The sequence below is a fragment of the Phasianus colchicus genome, chromosome 2 (assembly GCF_987193195.1).
Source record: "Phasianus colchicus chromosome 2, bPhaCol1.hap1.1, whole genome shotgun sequence".
Lineage (NCBI taxonomy): Eukaryota > Metazoa > Chordata > Aves > Galliformes > Phasianidae > Phasianus > Phasianus colchicus.
The window spans coordinates 26050975-26070036 of NC_143437.1; the positions used below are offsets into that span (position 1 = coordinate 26050975).

At 36.4% G+C, this 19062-nt stretch overlaps 1 protein-coding gene across 2 annotated transcripts in view; it reads right to left on the bottom strand.

Moving 5' to 3' along the window:
• SRBD1 (S1 RNA binding domain 1) overlaps positions 1–19062 on the bottom strand; it is a 126355-nt gene that overhangs the window by 106485 nt on the left and 808 nt on the right. For both annotated transcript variants that reach the window (XM_031594673.2, XM_031594680.2), the window contains exons 2-12: positions 18726–18882; positions 15691–15890; positions 14845–14927; positions 14150–14315; positions 12743–13099; positions 10850–11016; positions 9744–9861; positions 9467–9605; positions 6890–6986; positions 5850–5985; positions 823–926 (exon numbers count right to left, since the gene is read on the bottom strand). In XM_031594673.2, the coding sequence (XP_031450533.2) occupies positions 823–926; positions 5850–5985; positions 6890–6986; positions 9467–9605; positions 9744–9861; positions 10850–11016; positions 12743–13099; positions 14150–14315; positions 14845–14927 (1367 nt within the window). In that variant the 5' untranslated portion in view covers positions 15691–15890; positions 18726–18882. The remainder of the gene's footprint in view (positions 1–822; positions 927–5849; positions 5986–6889; positions 6987–9466; positions 9606–9743; positions 9862–10849; positions 11017–12742; positions 13100–14149; positions 14316–14844; positions 14928–15690; positions 15891–18725; positions 18883–19062) is intronic.

Genomic DNA, 19062 nt, shown 5'->3' on the forward strand with positions numbered 1-19062 from the left:
CAATATTCTTCAATGGAAAGCATCAAGGTAAAGTGCAGTTTCCAAGAAAATGAGTTTCAGAGACATTGCCCAAAACAATGCAAATTCAACAAAAAACTTCATTAAAAAAATTATGCAACACTAAATGTGTTTCACTGCAAACATAAAAAAGTACTTGTCGGAGCAAATAAGCAAGAAATAAGACAATCTCCCAGAATTTAGAGCCCGGTTTTCTGAAATAACCAGAGATCAGAACACAAGAATCAAGTCACAAAGTATGTGAAAATTACGGATTGAAAACAGCCACTTTTAGGTTGTCCAAATCCAATAGATTTTTTTTTTTAAAAAAAAACCAGATCAATGAATGCCGTTCCTCACATACACAGAATTCAGTTGCATTCTTTACTAATTTAAAATTTGAGGCAGTCTTTACTTATTATAATCACACATATGAAGTTATTTTTCAGAAGTTAGGAGTATGTTCTAGGGCGGATTCTTCAAATTCCTTTCAGTAAAGAGTACTGGATGTGATGCATATTGCAAATTAAAAATACATTCACATTTCATCATGTCTTTGTTTCTTAAAAATTCAATTGCTTGAAAAGAACGGTGCCAGAATTCCCCAAATAATGCCAAAGGCATAATTTTTTTTTTTTTTTTGGTGTAGTGCCACAGCAGTGGGAAATGTAGAATAAGAATTGTCCATATGTTAGTTTCATCTAATAAGCAGTCATTTAAATCAGTCTCTTAATGTAAGAAGACATGTGAGGTACGTTTCAGCACGTAGGTGTCTACAGTAAAAAAAAAAAATAAAATTCTGTAAGAATATGTATCCATGCAGACCTTTCATTGATGCACCACCAACAGAATTCATTCTTCACCCCGTCAGGAATGTTGACCTTCACTGTCAGGATCTTCAGATTTTCCCCTCGGTTAATGGCCAGAATCTGAGTGCAAACATAAATGGCAGAGACAGATGACACACAAAATATCCAAAAGATAAACTTATCAACATTTGTGTACGCGCTTGCTTGACATTCTGTAGCAAATCATGATGGTGGTACAGTAAATCAGTTCACCAAGTACTAGGTTGTACAGATAACATCCACAATTTAAACACAGATTAAATCATGCTGTGGCATAACAAAGCATGCCTTTTTTCCTGAGTCTGCAATCCCAAGATCCAGTTTTATCTTAAACACTTAAAAGCATAAGTCAGCACGAACTGAATTGGTTGGATAAATTATTACGACAAATTAAAACTCAAAATTGAGTTGAAAAAGTGATACAATCAGAACAAGAAGAAAAAAGTTAGTTCTATGCTTCATCCTACTTCCCAAGAGCATCACAAATTTAAAATTAATTATGAATCAGAACTTGAAACACAAAAATGATCAGCTTCATTTGAAAGAAGATTAATTTCAGTTATTCACACTTCACTCATGAACAACTGAAAATGTTATAGGTATATTCTTTATATTAATATTAAGGCTCCAGCCTTACAGCGTATGCATATATTTCTGGCAGGCTTGTGTAACACAACTGCATCTTCATGGTGTGAACATAAATCTCATTGCAGAAGTGGTAACTGTATACAGATTTTTATTTCAAATAGGAGTCAGCATTTAAAACTAGGATGACAACCAAGTGGTGGATCCCAGTGGGTATCTCCTGGTCTACCCTCGCTCTGAAGATGAGAAGTAACCTCCTGAAGCAGACCTTCTAGTATTTTGCAGGGAAATTCACTGTCCATTTCAGAAACAAAGTAACAGTTAGAAGGAGCTACAAACAAAATACATTTTTAGAGTCCATTTTCCCTTCTGAAGTACTTTTAAAAAGTGCAAAAATAAAAATAAGAAATCTGCTACAAGTTGACATTCCCATATTACTACACATGTTGCTGTACGTAGCAGGCCCTAAGCACTGTCACAACAGAGCATTCTGTGTCAATCATGAACTTTAATTCAATCACTAGCTAACTCAGACATGTCACATATGTTAAATACAATGGTTTTAAATGACTCCAGGACATAGTACCAATTTATATTCCTCAGCCTTACTGCTCCTGTGACATACCAGGCCTGACATATCATTGAACAACAAAGCTAATAATAAAGATTGCATGTGAAATATTATAGCATCTGGTACCTTGACTGCCAAAGCAAATGTTTTCATGTAGAGATTAGAAAGACACATTTTAACAAATCAAATGCTTTCATGTTTATTCTGATTTTATTTTAAAAAAGCGAGAAAGCTAAATGTCAAGCTAAAACAAAATCAAAATGATGCTCAGGACAAAGAATGCATCTGATAGAATTATAATGTCATCATTCATCGTGCTGTTAGCAGGGTCAACATTTGCATCACATGCTGTCTATGGGCAACGTCTGTAGAATGTGCCAGTCACCTGAACTTAAAACAACTGCACAGCACTAACGCTCCCTTACATCTTTAATCTCATAATAAAAAAGCTAATCTGACTCTCCTCTTTGAAGTCATGTGTTCAGAGAAGGACTATCATCTAGGAAATGCTCAATTCAGAAAGCAATTAGTCAATTTCTCCTCTTAAGATAACACAGGTATTTATTATTATTATTTAATTAAAATTCAAAAGAACTATTCTAGACAAAAGTAACCTTTCAGTTCTGGAAAACAGACTGCTTTTAATCCACACTGGAGCAGATCCAGAGGACGAGTTAATGGTGAAAAAATACACACTTTAAAGCAAGAACAAAAAGTGGATCTAGTTGCAAAATGCATCAAATCTAATTTTGTTTATCAGAAAAATGCAAAACCCTTTCTATCTCACAGCTCTCCTCTATGTCCCAGATTTACTTACACTCGCTAAGTTTCGTGTATTTTGCCAAGGACATTAATTTCCAATTCCTTTTTAAGTATGAGATAGAAAATAGAGCACTTGCCTCAAACTTTATACTTCGTGAATAAATTCTTTTCCTCCCACAAATTCAGACTTTTCCAAACAGAGGAAAGCAACTTCAAGGCATGCACAACAGCTGAAAAAATCAAATACACTCCTGAAGAACTTTTTCCTTAGTCGTGGCAGCATTTGCACATCCTCAAAGAGCCCATTTGGGTTCTCTGCTGCCAGTGGAAGGAACTATGGCTAAACTTCCTGAGAGCAAAACCTTCCAGCTGTAATTACCCACAGCCATCCAGCTGTGTCAAAACCTGGAGTTGGACTCATAATACAAACAAGTTTTCTTCTTTCAGGTTCAGTATTTTAACTTTTTCAGTCGGAATCTTGGCTCCATCTCTCCCAATTATTTCACAGTATGTCTCAACACATAGAATCATGCCTTTCAATAAACAAAGAATACACTAAACTACACACATGCAATTACAGATGCACACAGCTGCAGTCACAGAACCCAAATACAGCTTACTGCACACCATTCTACCTTTTAATATAGTTTTAAAGGCATTCTCACAGCTTCAAATGCTTTGTCATACAGTCTATCCTCTTATGGGTGACACTAGTCTACTGCCTTTAACCACAGGAACTCTAGAGATATTTAACATACATAAAAGTTTTGTAGGATTAGGATTTTTTTTTTATTTTTTAAACAAAGTCCTCTTCAAGTTTCAAGCTTCTCTACTACATTTTCTTTCTTTCTTTATTTTTTTGGTCCTGAACCAAACTAGAGTATTTCTCCAGTTGATTAAATCTACACATTTCCCAAAGTATATTCAAAAACCACCATTTTACACAACTTTCTGAAAGCAGAATAGACTTCAGTGAAGGAGATGCTAAAGACATAGGCATCAAAAAAGGAAGGTTCAAAACAAAGAAAAAAAGAAAAAATGATCATTTCTATTAGCAAGGTAATAAGGCTGTGTAATAAAGAAACTGAAAGTCATGAGAAAGATTTCGAGAACTGCAATATTACAGTATAGGCTAAAGGAAAAAATGGCAGATTAAAAGAAAACACCACCCCTGTTTTTCTTCCCTTATTTTATCATCAAAACACAGAAGTTAAAGAAATGAACTGGAAAACAAATAAGGAAGCAAAAAATCAACAAGAAATAGAACAAAATATTTTTAGAAAACAAGCAACTTAAAACACAAAGTGCACACATGCTTTTTTTCTTTTTCTTGTCTAGCATAAACAAGCACTGACATACCCAGGGCCTCAGTGAACTGCAAACAACTGACTTAAAGATTTATGCCGGAGAAGTAATCAATACATTAGGATAGGCAATAACAGTAATAGACAGGAAACGAAAGACTGCAAGTAGGACTGCAGAATCACCCAGGAGCAGCAGCAGCAACAACAGTGGTTATTTCTTTACTGGAGAGTAGAAACTGGCACAGAAGCATTAAGGTTACTGAGAGACAAAAGGAGAAATAAACCAAAACAGACTGAATTAATCTTAACATCAAAACCACAAAATCAGTACACATCCTGGATGATAAACAATGCAGCCACAGGGTCAGAGGGCCAATCAGGTTTGAGAAATCTGGTTTTGAGTCTTGTCTCCATCTGAGCAAGAGTTTTCCTCACTGGTGGAAGAAAAGGATGCCTTGTTCAAGAAGTAATTCATATCAGAAAACACTTGTATGCCCAATACAACCTGCATATAGAGATTGAACATTTAAAGCTCTCAATGCAGGAAAAACTATATAGTCTTTGGCTGCTGAAGTATCCATTCAATAGAAGAACAACCAAACAAGGCGCAAATTTTTTCTCACCTAAGAGCATCCATACTGGGATGTCCGGGGAAGCGTGTACAAAGTTAGCTCATACATGTTGTGAAATGTTTTTCATAATAAATTCATTTCCACACACACAAGAAAATCCTTTATTAACTCAAATATCTCACTGTTTTAAAATGGCAAGGAGAGAAAAAAAGAGTAAACAACAGATATTCTGCAATGCAATAAGGCAGGCAAAGGATATTTTTGGTTAGAAGCAGCCGACACTGTTTTTTGCTTGTTTTAGAGCTACACAACCATGACCAAACTAGAAGACAAATCACTAGCTGATTAATGATGAATTAGAGCAAAGGGCTTGACAACTGTATTGAGTACATCCCACTGCAACCTTTGAAGTGCAGTAACTGGGGCAGCCTTACAAAACATCAGTTTATCTTCACTCAGTAAGCTTATTTTGTAGCCCATTACTTTTCCTAGCCATATAGATCAGGGCTTGGAGTGTGGGATAAATTAAGGATGTATGAGAGGAGGGAATGCTGACGACATGCAGAACACACTCGTTTTCAGGGGCAATGCACAGTTCCATTGAGCCTGTTTGGATTGTTTAACTTTTACATTAAGCTGCTGCTGACAAGAGCTGCTTTTGTAGATCACCTCTGATTTCAGTTTTCTGGATCCTCCCTTGACACTTTTCACCAGCTTAACCTGACAGGCTTAGTACTAAATGCTTGCTTCAAATACTTATGCTTTAACCAAGCACCTTCCAATACTATGTAACATCCTATTTTCACCCTGTACAGATGATAAATTATCACTCTGCCTTTATACCTCTCCTGATAACACTTGCCACACACTCATCACTGGTGGAAGGGAGGGTGAGCGTGGCACACATGCTGAAAATAAATCACACCAGTATAAAAATTCCAATACCTAAGCCATTATAAATGTTCATTCAATAAGAATTAGTTAGACAATAGACATACTGAAGACATGGATGTCTGTTCTGTTTCTTAATGAAAAGATTAACATCTCAGACCTGTGTTTGAAGAATTTGAAACACTATTGCCTTTGATAACTGGAAAGGAAAAAAAAATAATCAAGAATCATTTAAATCAGTTTCAAGCAACAAAATCTGAAAGCAAAGTCACCCATGCTACAGCTACAACTATAAGAAGAAAATAATTTGTAGGAGTACCTGATGATGCTGAATGTTCTTTATATTACAAGAAAACTCATGGTATATTTGAAATTTATCAATATCTTTTTCATTGCTATTTTTGGATGACACTTTTGCCAATGCTGACTGGATACAAATGTATCTTTGCTGGCATCTGAATGAAAGAAACAAATGTTATTAAGTTACTTCAGCATGAAACATGTAAAAAGTCGTTAGTGTTTGTATTAAATAAAAACCAAAGTTTGCACCATTATAAACTACGTCAACTCTGTAATCACTTGCAGACTTTAATGCAGAGGCTGACGTGACATATATACTGACTTGGAAAACACTAAGAGAAGAAATTCAGAGACATCAGAAAAAGCTGAACGCTGCCTTCTCATGAAAGGAATGGACAATCAAAAGCCACCATCTGTACTTCAGTTTGGTCAACTTATTCTAGAAAGTTTTGGGAAGTTGCAAAAAACGTTACAGTAATCATTTACAATATAAAAATGCAAGAACTCATTTGAATCTCAGAACTCATTTCTTGTTTTGATCACCAAACACACTCAGAACTTTCCACTGCTTTATTTTTATGAGTAACAGAGATTCCAAAGATAACCTCCTAAATGATTCTTATGATTATTATATATGTAATAAACAGTTTAGATCAAAAAGATTTATCTGCAAAGAACTGTGTATTCAATAATACCAAATGGTCAAAAGAATGAGATAGCCTACTAGTGACAGGATATCCGTTATAAAACATCCCCTTCATTGAAATTATCACATCACCATGCTCTAGCCTTCTGATGAAGTTGGCTACTCCAATAATTTTTCAGTCCTTGGGAATCACAGTACCTCATTATGTTCAGAAGAGATTACTCTTCCACTGAGAGTGAAATGGGCAGAAATGCTTAAAGAATGAAAGAATGTCCCAGCACAAGTCAAGAAACATATAATGCAACCTTACAATAACACTGTTTTCACATTATTAGAAAAACTGAACCTGCATGCTAGGAGACCAAATTTTACCATGTAACCTAGGAAGTTTATAAAGTAAAATTTAAACTTACAATCTCCTGATAAAATCCAGCGTATCTTTATCCTTAGCAAAGATATCTGCTAGAATATGCTGAACTCCAGCCTCTACTTCCTGAATATTTGCAAGCCCTTAGAAGAGGAAAAGAACAGTCAGTAATTATTTAAAAAACTAATAAAAATACACAAACATATAAGCACTTGGGAAATACATACAAGCTGAAAAAAATTCATGCAAATTATCAATCAGATTTATAGACGTTTTGATGAAGAATACTTGTTCACTGATTTTTTTTTTTTAAACAGAGCTTCCTTTCCAAGGCATCTGAAACTACTATATTTTTATTGAATATAAACTGACTAATGCAGTCTCATAAATTGAAATGACATTAAAAGTAATAATTTTATTTTATACTAACAGATTGTTACGTTTAGGATACAGATTAATTATTTCCATTAGTAAAATTGAATACTGAAGTATAATTTGTGAGATTGTAGTGAGACAATCATAGTAGAAGGTTACACATTTTGCTCTTGATATGTAAATGGCCCCAGATCCTCACAGGTAATTCTGTCCTTTCCCTTTGTAATAGTTTTATACTTCCTTTGGTTTATAGCAGGAGCTTGTACAGTGACTGTTCTCAGGTCCAGGTACACTCACTCTCTCCCACAAAACACTGTTCAAAGAGTAAAGTTACAAAATGTCTCTACAGACAAATTATTACAGGGACCCAACAACAGAATCATTTAAGCTCACAGAACCATCCCCCACTTCTAAATAACACATTATTCCACCTCGCACTGTAATTATTCTTCACCAAAATAAATAAAAAAAATAAAATATAGTATTTTAAAAATCAATCTATATAATCCTATTCCTAACAGTGGTCAGTAACAAATGCTTCAGAAAAAAAAGCACGAATCCTACTTTGGCAGGGGCTGGATTAACCACCTCCCACAACACACGATTCGTAACTGCTTTCTGATAGCCTAGAAGTATCTTGAAAGAGATACTCTTGAGTCATTTTTAAAAAATTTGCATAGCTGATAACTAATACTTCTACTGAATTCTTAACCAGTAGGAAGCTGAAGGCACCTTTTTCACTGTTGGGTTACAGCAGATGGAGAAAATTCAATATTTGTCTTCTCTAGACCACTTTTTTTTTTTAAACATAACTTAAATAGAGCTGATGAAAACCTTTCTGCACAACAAAGCACTCATCCCTTTAACAAAGATTCCCTCTGATCTCAAGCTGCTGTCAAACTAGTTTTCAAGTTGATAAAAACGATCCTATTTCTGTGTGTATATACATATATACATACAGTTTCTGATGCACTGCTCAAATTAAAACGATTATATAAACCTAACTACACTATTTTTAGCACAAAAATGAAAATAAGTACACTGACTTAAAAAACTGAAATGCTGCAACAAAGAGGACTCCTTTAAAGGACTCCTAAATAATTTATTTGAACTTTCAAAGTGAAGATTTTATTTTGGCTCTTGAGAAGTCCAGAATAGCCAAATATGTGGTTGCAATATCCCACTTTATGAAATAATGACATGTTTTATTTAAAAACTAAATAGTAACTAAATAATCAGAATAGTTGGTAACTGATTTTTCAATGCGAAGTTGAGAACATTTTATAAATAATATTTAAATAAAATAGAACAGCTGAATTTGTAAGAGTCAGAATCAGCCTCACAAGGAATTTCACCGCTTTTTTGTTCAAATTCAAAAAGTATCAGAGGAGGGAAAAGAAAAACAATCTCACTTTAACACCACACAGAGGGTTGTAACAATTTCCATGTTTTATTGTCAGAGATTGCCCCCTACAGATTCAGCTATAACTGCACTCACAAGGAAACAATTCTGTAGTCTATGTATACAGCAGATTGTTTGAGCTCCTGCTCAAACTTCAGAGATTAAAAATCCTCTCTAAGCACTACTGCCATGCCATACAACAGCAACATTTCTCCTGCTCATTTCAAGTCACCAAGATCAGCTGTTATTAAAATATACTCTGATAGATTAAATTAAATTTAGTAAACAGTATGAGCATAGTCTTTTCATTAGTTGACATTCAAGTACAAGCAGAACCACAGAGATGTCTCAGGTATGAACTAACCCTTCTTTCTCTTAACAGTAAATACAGACTTGGACTATACTCTAACACCTCCCAGACTTCTGACTCTTGCATTACAAGAAAAAATACTATTTATAATGTAAAAAGACAGGAAAGGGTGGGGAGTAAATGTAAGTTCTATTGTGTCTTGCTAAAAGGTGCAAAACAGTCTCTTACAGTGAGGATGGTGAGGCACTGGAACAGGCTGCTCAGAGATGTGTTTGATGCCCCATCCCTGGAGACTTCAAGGTGAGGCTGGATCCAGCTCTGGGCAACTTGATCCAGCTCTGCATGTCCCAGCTCGCTGCAGGGACTAGATGGCCTTTAAATGTTCCTTCCAACATTAAGGATTCTATGATTCTAAGATCTCTGGAATTTAAAGTAGTTGTATAACTACTAATAACCTACATACAATTAACATAATTCCCATCATAGAAACTACCGAAAGTTTAGGATACTGCTGCTCATAGAAGCAAAGTGCTTACCTTTGGTATTGGGTCTAATATAAGAGAAGAGGTTGAGTGCCATAGGACTCTGCAGAAGAGAAAGAGCTGCAGGTTCTAATCCCAGCTGCTTGGCTCTCTGGGCTTTGGTGCCTTTACTCCCCATTTTATAAGGTGTAGTCTTAAAACAAAAACAACAGTTACTAAAAGGCATAGAAATATTTAAGTAATGCCAATAGTGTGATTTAATGTGCTATTTAGTAATGCAAGAATACATTTAAAGTAAGGATAATTTAAAAAAAAAGATTAGCATACTGACCACATGGTCCAATTCTTCCAAAGTTCTGCAATTTAACAATGATGTAAATAGGCATCCTGATAGTTTCCCTTCTTTCTTCAACTTCTGTATCATTGTATGTGTCTTCTTAGCAACAGTACTAAAATACAAGATTCATATTATCAGCCACACTTCACGGTGGATTAAAGTGCCTTTTAATTATGACTTTATCTAGCACAGTGCTAAAGCACTCAGAAAAGGATTCTCAAGATCGAATCTCACACTAATCTTCAAAACTTGACAACTCAAAGAGTTCCTATTATTCTCTTTCTTTAATTAATTCAAAATTGTATCAAAATATGTTGCGGTGGCCTTAAGAAAATTAATCAAATAATAGTCATAATCATTAATGTTATAAACTTTTTTTTTTTTTTTTGCAAAATTGGTGGCTTTAAAGCCAAAAAAGGAAAATTCAAAGATAAATCCGTGTCAATGAGCACTAATAGCTGTAGTTTTTATCAAGATAGTTCTGCAGCATGAAGTGCAAGGTACCACTTTCTAAGCTCTTAAAACGTTTTGTAAGGTACCCTGTGACATTATCGTATTGCAGACAGTAAAGGTATTTTGTTATTATTTAACTAACTTGTTCAGACTATCTCAGGCCACATTCCCTCTTTGGAAAAAGTCTTCTCCTAGAGGATATCCACAGAGTATGAGTATATCCAAATGCAATGATCCAGGATGGTTTAACCCACTCTCCTGGTATACTACAGTTTCAAGTAGTACCCATGACTAGAAGCTTTGCTGTTCCAGGCAGGGAGTTGAGGGATTCTTAACAGTTTTCAAGGATACAGTTCACATTTAGTTGGACTACATATTTCCAGAATTCATAAGCTACTAAAATTCCAGGCAGATTAATATTTTATTTTTTCTTTGACAATAAATGATGTTAGATTACTTGTTACTTAGAGTGAAAAAAACCAGACAAGGCACCAAGCATAGTTACCTCAGCTTTAAAATTTCTTCTTTATTAATTTCTTCATAATTGCAGTGTGTACAAAATGTCAAAAGAGGGGATACAGAAGCAGCCGCAGGCTGCTTCCTACTCACCTCCTTCTCCAGATACCTCCTTCCATTTGCTTACTTACCGTAGCTCTTCTAATGTTTGCTGCACTTCTCGCAAGGCATCAGCCTCCAGATTATTGATGAGCTCTTTTCGATACCGAACAATGAAAGGAATTGTATTTTCTTCTTTAAAGAGGCGAATTAAGTTTGCACATACCCATGGCTCAACATTTGTTCTATCTGACAAAACCTGCCACAAGCAAAAAAATAAAAAATAAAATGAATTAAAAAACATTTCAGAAATGCAGTAGGTTACTTCGAAGACCCTCTTAATCAAGTTCTAAGCCAAATCCAGAATAATGTTGATCAGCAGCATCTACTGTCATCTCTAAAACGGGTTGTGAGGTTCCCCATGCACCCAACCACCACAACCAGTGCTTCAAAAGCAGACATGTAGCAATCAGCGGTTCCAAAGTCTTGTAACTACAAAAAAAAGGGAAGAAAAGAGTAAAAAGGAGTCTCTCTTGGAAACAGAATTTAAAAGAAAAAAAAAAATTAAAAAAATAAATCATTAAGAAACAAACCATCTAACTCAAAAATTCTGAAACAGTTCCTTTTAAGCCAATCTCACACTTAAACAAAACAAAAGAAACCCAGAGATGATCCTAATTCCATTCTGCCAATAGTCAGAAACTAGCACAGCATTACTACAGGTTTCAAGATGGATCAAATTTTCTACCTTTTTATGCAGGTAGTACTGAGTATGATGAATAGGATATACCCAATCTATTCCCATGCAGCTCATATTAAAATGTTCCATAGCAATAGCCAGTCTCCAAGAATGAGAGCTGTCTTTATTTGAATGGCTCCAAAGTTAGCATCCTACAAAAGCAAAGATGATATCTTCCTTGATGTCACTGTTGTTCCAAGGGAAGCAGCTGAGAGAACTGTGATTTTTCAGTCTGGAGAAGAGGAGGCTCGGGAGACCTTATCACTCTCTACAATTGTCTGAAAGGTGGTTGTAACAAGGTGGGGCTTGGCCTCTTCTCCCAGACAACTACCGATAGGATGAGAGGTAATGGCCTTAAGTTACACCAGGGGAGGTTGAGGTTGGATATTAGGAAAAAATTCTGCTCAGAAAGTGAGTTGAGACATTGGAACTGGCTGCCCAGTGAAGTAGTCAAGTCACAGTCCCTAGAGCTGTTCAAGAAATATGTATATGTGGCACTTAGGGACATGGTTTAGCAGGCATGGTGGTGAGGGGTTGACAATTCAACTTGATCATCTTAGAGGTCTTTTTCAGCCTTAATAAGTCTATGAATTCACAGAATCACAGAATTGCCAGGGTTGGAAGGGACCTCAAGGATCATGAATCTCCAACCCCCCTGCCACACGCAGGGCCACCAACCATTCCACCTAATGCTAGACCAGACTGCCCAGGGCCCCATCCAATCTGGCTTTGAACACCTCCAGGGACGGGGCATCCAATTCAATTAATTCCTCCTTCATGGTAATGCAAATTGATATACTCAATCAGGTGAACCTTTACAATAATGCTGCACACTAACTCATCTTAAAATTCTGAAAACCCAACTCTTTCAGCATGCATTCCTGTAGGAGGTTCAGTAGACCACATCTACCCAAAAAGAAATGAACGAAAAAAAACCCAACACAACAAACCACATGTGCTAATAAGGAAAAAACATGCAGGAACCTACTACAAGCAAGCTCAGTACTAAGGACTGCATAAGCCATAGATGTCAGAAAAATGTTAAGGTTTGAACTTCTAAGTTATCTACCAACATTCACATGTGTATTATGACAATCTAATCAGAGGTTAAGTGAGTACTTCACAGCACAATGACTCTGACGTTCCAACTGATGCCAAGAGGATTCACATTGTGTGTTAGATTGCAAAATCAAATTACGTAGGAAATTGTAACACTGACACTTCAAAAAAGGAAAAGATCTCATACCTGTACAATATCCCAGTTCATTTCAAATTCTTCTTTCACTTTATTGCTTCCTAGACTTTTTACCGGCTTTCCTTCAGGAGATGTAGCTGATTTCATCTTTTTTAAAGGTGGTTCATCAAACGCAAAATCCTCCTCAGACTTCTCATGTTTCACTTGATTTTCTACTACAGGAGCACTCGTTGAAGGTTTTTCATCACTCTCTAAATTCTTTACATTCATTCCTTGGAATGGACTTACTTCAGGTTTTTTAGGCAGTAAAGGCATTTGCTTTAAAGTGTTCAATTTACTGCCTACGTTTTCTTCCTTTTGAAGTTGTATCTTATTATCTTCTGCAGGAGCAATAGGCAACGATACATCCTACCAAGAAGATGTGAAACTGTATTAAGCACAGACTGATGTAAACGAGCTTAACAACATTTCAATTAAAACCACAGAAAACTTGAAACCAGATATTTTCTCCAATGATGTCTCTGTCTGGCCAAGATAGACATCATTAAGTGACATGAAATATTCCTTGTGTGGAAGAAAAGAAAGAAAAAACATACCAAACAGAGCCATGATTTGCAAGATCAAATTTAACTATCTGGGCAAGATTTATTCAGGGCTCTCCTTCAAAAAGGATACTGACCTACAGAGCTTACCTCCGCTAATCTGAACAAGATTGGGAATAGCGTGGCAAGGAAGCACACTTCCAATAGAATACAGGGTGCAGAACAGGGACTGGAACTACGGTTTCATCTGCTAAGATACTGTCTAGCCTTAAACAAGCCACACATTCATTCCTCAATTTCCTGAGAGATTTTTAGGGTCCGAGAATGTGTTTTTCAATATGCCACATACATCAAAACATTCAGTAATGTTAATATAAACTAGAAGGACTAGCTTCTGTCATGACCTAATCTAACTCTTCATATTAAACTTTGACAATAGTAACAAATTTCTGATAGCAGTGTGTCTTATATTTATCATAACTTCTATTCTTACTGAGTTGAACAACCATGCAAAGAAACTTAAGTACAGGCCTTCTTTTTGTTGTGGCACTGAGCTGGTAAAAACATAGAAGATACCAAAGGTGCAAGACAGAAACCAGAGTCAAAGAGACATTAGAATGTTTAGGTTTTGTTATAGAAAGAATAGGGATTTTATTTATTTCTGTTGTAGAAAGAGAACTTCATAGAAGATCAAGTCAATAACCAGTGGCCAAAATTTTAAAGGACAGGCTTTTAGATTTGGAGTACAAATACGCAAGAAAGCCATGTTTGTCATACACAGTGTTCAAAGTAAAAGTGGAATCAGTGATCCAATATTCAGTCAGGCAACCAAGTGAACCAGAGTCGGAAAAATTCTGATTATGTTATTTGCCCTCCACAGACATTAAATTTCTCCTGCTTGCAGACAGACACTCACCATTTCCTTTTTTATTGCTATCTTCTTGACTTTTTTCCCAGCCACTCTTGACCGTGGAGCAGCAATTTTTTTAGGTTTTACCTCATTTTTCTTCAGCAACCGAGGTCTCTTGGCAGTTTTGCTTTTTGGCTCCCATTCCTCTTCTTCCTCCTCTGATTCAGAGCTCCTGGAAAAACAAACAAGTAAACAACACTGTTAGTTAGATGAATAGAAAGTACGTAAGAAAGCCCGCCTGGGTGTTTTCTGACATTAAAGAAAGTGAACAGGAAAAGTGAACAGAAAGGAGGCAGACTCAAAGAACACAGGTCTTTGATTCTGTTGCAGTTAGAGGCTGGAACAATTCATCAGGTTTTCCTGAAGGTGGTCACTAGCATGCATACACGTTTGATTCTGTTTGGACAACTGGCCCAAACAGTTTCAATTCAGTTTCACCCTATCATCACTGTAAACACAAAACAGAAAAAGTAATTTGTGTTTTTTACAACTGAACAGAAGCTTTATGAATTAATTTTATCCAACCTTCCAGAAACCGAGTGTTATTCTTATTCTACCACTCAAGCTTAGTACAAACCTTTGAAGAAAACTGTTGTAAACATATATGCAAAAAAATAAATACCAAAGAAAATACATATAATGTATAAACAACACACACACACACACACAAAACCCACAATCTAAGAAAGCAGCAATCTTACGAATTAAGAAATGAGGGTAGTTCATCAACTTCTGATGTAGGGGCTTTGGCTTCAGATTTCACCCTCCTTGGTAGAGATGTCATCTGAAACAGAGTAGAGGAGAGAGAAATCAAACATTTGATTGAAGTTAACCTCTTACTCAGTCCTTTAATTCCCTGCCAAGTACGTCCTTACAACATCTTCACCAATCAAAAATCTCCTCCAGATTAAGTTCACATTTCATAGTATCCAAGAATTCAGGCCACAGAAGCAGACATTCAACAATGATTTCAACTAAGCCAATAAAGAAACCAGCACTAAATTATTTTTCTCAATTGGAGATAATTATTCCAGCTGCATGCAAAGCTACCCTAGCAAAATGAATACTGGTTCTCAGATGTATTACTGTGTGTTATGTACTGTGCCAGTCCTGCCTCCTTCAGTCTTCTAAGAAACAATAAAAAGAAGATCCAATAATGTAAGCTAGCATATGGTTTTGATGTGAACAGTATTACAAGAACATTTTCCATTTAGATCTTGAATTTCATCTTTAAAGACTAGTTGTTGCTTGTGTGCATATTAAAAACAAAAGTTTCTTGTATTCTTCATAAAGCAGTTCCAGAATTATGTTACTTAAGTGACAGTTGTCAACACCATAACAGAAGAACTATTGGAGGCCTGTATCAATTAGCACAAGGTATTAGTTTGCTTGCAATGTACAAGTACTTAGTAAATATCAGAGGCAAGAACAGGTCAACTCTCCTGTGCTGTTTCATTGACTGAATTGCTATTGTGTGAATGGTCACAACACAGGTATATCACAGGAAGACAAATCTCCACTGAACACACAAAAAACTACTTTATTACCTTATTAGCTTTCTGCTGACTTTTCTTCTTCACTTGGAGTCCTGAGACAACTGGCAACTTCAGCCAGATGCTCTGCTCTCCCTTTTTCTTTGCTCTTCACAGCTAAACAGTTATTATCACAGACCTAAATTAACCATACATTTCTTCCTGTTGCCTCAGGAGCATGAAAATAATGTTTCCATTTTATATTGTATTTTAATCTGTGAAAGGAAGTATCAAAAACATTATTCATGTTTGCAAAACAGAGATTTCTAGAATTAAGTAACACATTAGTCAGATGAATTTCTGATTTTGCAGGCACAGGGATGCTTTTTAGAATGGTCAAATTTTACAGTTCTTTCCATTTTCAAACTCGTATTCAGTAGAATACACTAGATTAAATATATCACTATCAGTCAAGCTCTTTCAGCTAATCCAACTAGTATTTTGGGGTGTTCTAGGCAATTTTTGAAGGTAGTAACCAGCTTTTAAACAGTCAAAACAGCTTCTTCATGATCACTTCTTCACCACAGGAGGAAAAAGGAACAAATCTGAGGTGAGCATTCCCCTTAGGTAACACTGCTCTTCTGACTTCCCTGCAAGTTTTGGTCACTCAGCATGTTACCTAAATAGTTTTGAGCTTGCTCAAAAGCCCCAGTAAAAGGAAAAACTCATTTGGATTACTTTTTTTTTTTTTTCCTGCTAGTATTTCCCTATCACCTCAAGTGTCCAAGAGCCAGGTATCTAAGCATCTCAATATTTGTATTCCACGCTAAGCTAGAACCAGGGCAAAACTAAAGTTTTAACTCTACTTTCTGTCAGTTAAATCTTTGACTCTTGGTGTGAGCACAGGAATAGGAGATGAGGTCCCTTTTTTATGAAGCCAGACATTTTCCATGTTCTTAATAAACAGATTAGTATTTGCTCCTGCATGCTTAAGTCTTTATCCAGCACACCAAATGAAGCAGAAAAAAATACAGCAAATATATAAAAAAAAAGAAAGAGCATAAGAAAGCATGAAATAGAATAGAAAGTGATATGCAATAAGGCTAAGTTTCTATGTAAAAATTCAATGTTTACTTTTCTTTTGCTTTTGATCTCCCAAATTTTCCATGTACAAAGTATTTTGACTGCTTTCTCCCCATTTAATGCAGTCCTTCACAAAACTAGAGAAATATCAAATACGTGTGGCCAGAAGATCAGATCAGCACAGAACCTGTCCTCTGCCCCACCCATCAGTAATGTGCCACTTCTTAAATACAGGTACTGAGATAGGACTGGCCTCAGATAGATTCATAGTATTTAATTAAATAGTAAAAGTTTAGTTTATCTACTAGATTTTCTACAGTAACTTGTTCCTGAAAGCATTTGTACATACACTTAAAACTAATTTGGACTAACATAATTTGTGAATATTAAGTACAACACTTATTTCTATATAACTCTGTGAAATAGACAAGCTATGGTCAGAAGCTAAAATGGAATTATACAACTCTACAGCCCAAACTGAATACCCTAGACCATCAAGGGTATCAGAGCATGGGGTATCACCAAGGAAAAAGTTGGGATACTTCAAGGTGAGGTGGGGTCTAACCAAAAACAACTCCTCTTCTAATACATGTATACACCAAACTAGCTATACTCCTAGAAAAATAATCTTTTGCTACATATATTCTTTTTAATTTGCATAGAATCATCTTTTTAAGTCCACAAACGTATTTATGATTCCAAATTGTCAGACAGCTGTCTGCTAAATTTTACTTCTGAGCTGCACTAGAGTGTGCTAACACCCACAGTTAATGACTAAGAAAAACAGTCCTTCCGTGATTCACTGCAGAGGGAGGCAGGGAAGACAAGAAAGCAATGAGTCTAAATGCCACTGGTGATGATGAAGTTTTATTATTTTCTTCTTAAGCTTAAGCTTTTTTCTTTTTTTTTTTTTGTAAGTGAAGCAAGGCAAGAAGACTCAAGAAACAAACACAGATATGCTTCACAAGGGTACCTAAAATGCTCACTGCACAGACTAGACAACAAAGCACTCACAAGCCATTGCCTGCTCTGTTCTCCATTACTACTTAGATGTGAAGTAGAAGTTTGGAAGTAGACTTTCCAAGACAAGTGAAAAGTGACAAATTTCTGTCCCAAATGCTGAGTGAGTTAGGAAGGGCTTCATTCACCCCACAGCACACTGGAATCAAGACAGCATGAAGTTGGCCTCTCGTCTATTATATTCTCTGGTTAAACTGACCTCAGTGGCAAAACTGCCTTAATGACTTCCCTCTCTGTAGCCTCCAGCTAAGTGAAGGCCGTTTCTACCTCAGGAAAGAAACTATAGCTTATACAGAAATGTGTTCCTTGCCCAAATCCAAAAAGCAGGAGAGCCAATTACATGGCTGACTTCTCGAAAAATGAAGAACAGAATTTATGCCAGAGACAAGTCAGAACACATGGTTTTCCCTCCCTACCTGAGCCTCTGTTCAATGCTGCTGTACCTTATGGCAAGTGCTTGCAGTGCCTGGATTCCTGGCACCTCTCATATTCAGCACCTCTAAACTTTAATTCAGCTTTAATTCAAAGTAGCACATTCCTTCCAGGAAGGAAGTCTGTCTGTCTTCTCAATCACTGCTCTGCTGCCTCTGATTTTGTAAGGTGAAGAAAATGCAAGGATAATAACATTTCACAAGTTGACTTAAAGCACGTAGTCCTAGCCAACCAACAGCTTATTATAACACCAAGCATCTGGAGCAGGACAGAAAAAGCACTGCAAATCCCACATGACAAGCGGATTTCAGACCATTATTAGCAGCACCAGTAGAACGCCCCCCTCTGATAACCCTATGGAGGCTTTAACAGTTGGATTTTGCTCATCGTTTTAAAGCACCTCCACTGTATGCTAGAACTAAGATGAAAACACGTGAGCATACAGTCAAGCAACAAAGAGGAGAAAATGAGGCACAGACCAGTGGTAAGGAATTGTACTGAAATTATTCTATGCTCCACAAGGTTTTTGTCACCTTTAACAACTACGTTGTACTTCAAACATAAACTCAACTTACAGCGATCCTCCTGAGACCAAAACCTTGGAGAACTGCCAGGCGTACTGCACAGCAAAGCTGGCGCAGCAGATTTCCAAGGACTTTTTCTCCTTCACAAAGTCGGTCAAGGCTACCTAGGAAAGGGATCAGATGCACACTGTGTGGGCTCCAGAGCCACCTGGGAAGTTAAAGCCAGAGACAGACAGGTATAAGGCACACGCATACAGAAAACAATCCGCAGCGCTAATCACAAAAGAAAAGGTGTATGACTGCTAGGAGATGCAACAGAAGTATCGCCACAACGGCAACACGTCAAGGCTACACCCTAATGGAGAACAATTCACCCAGACCCGTTCTC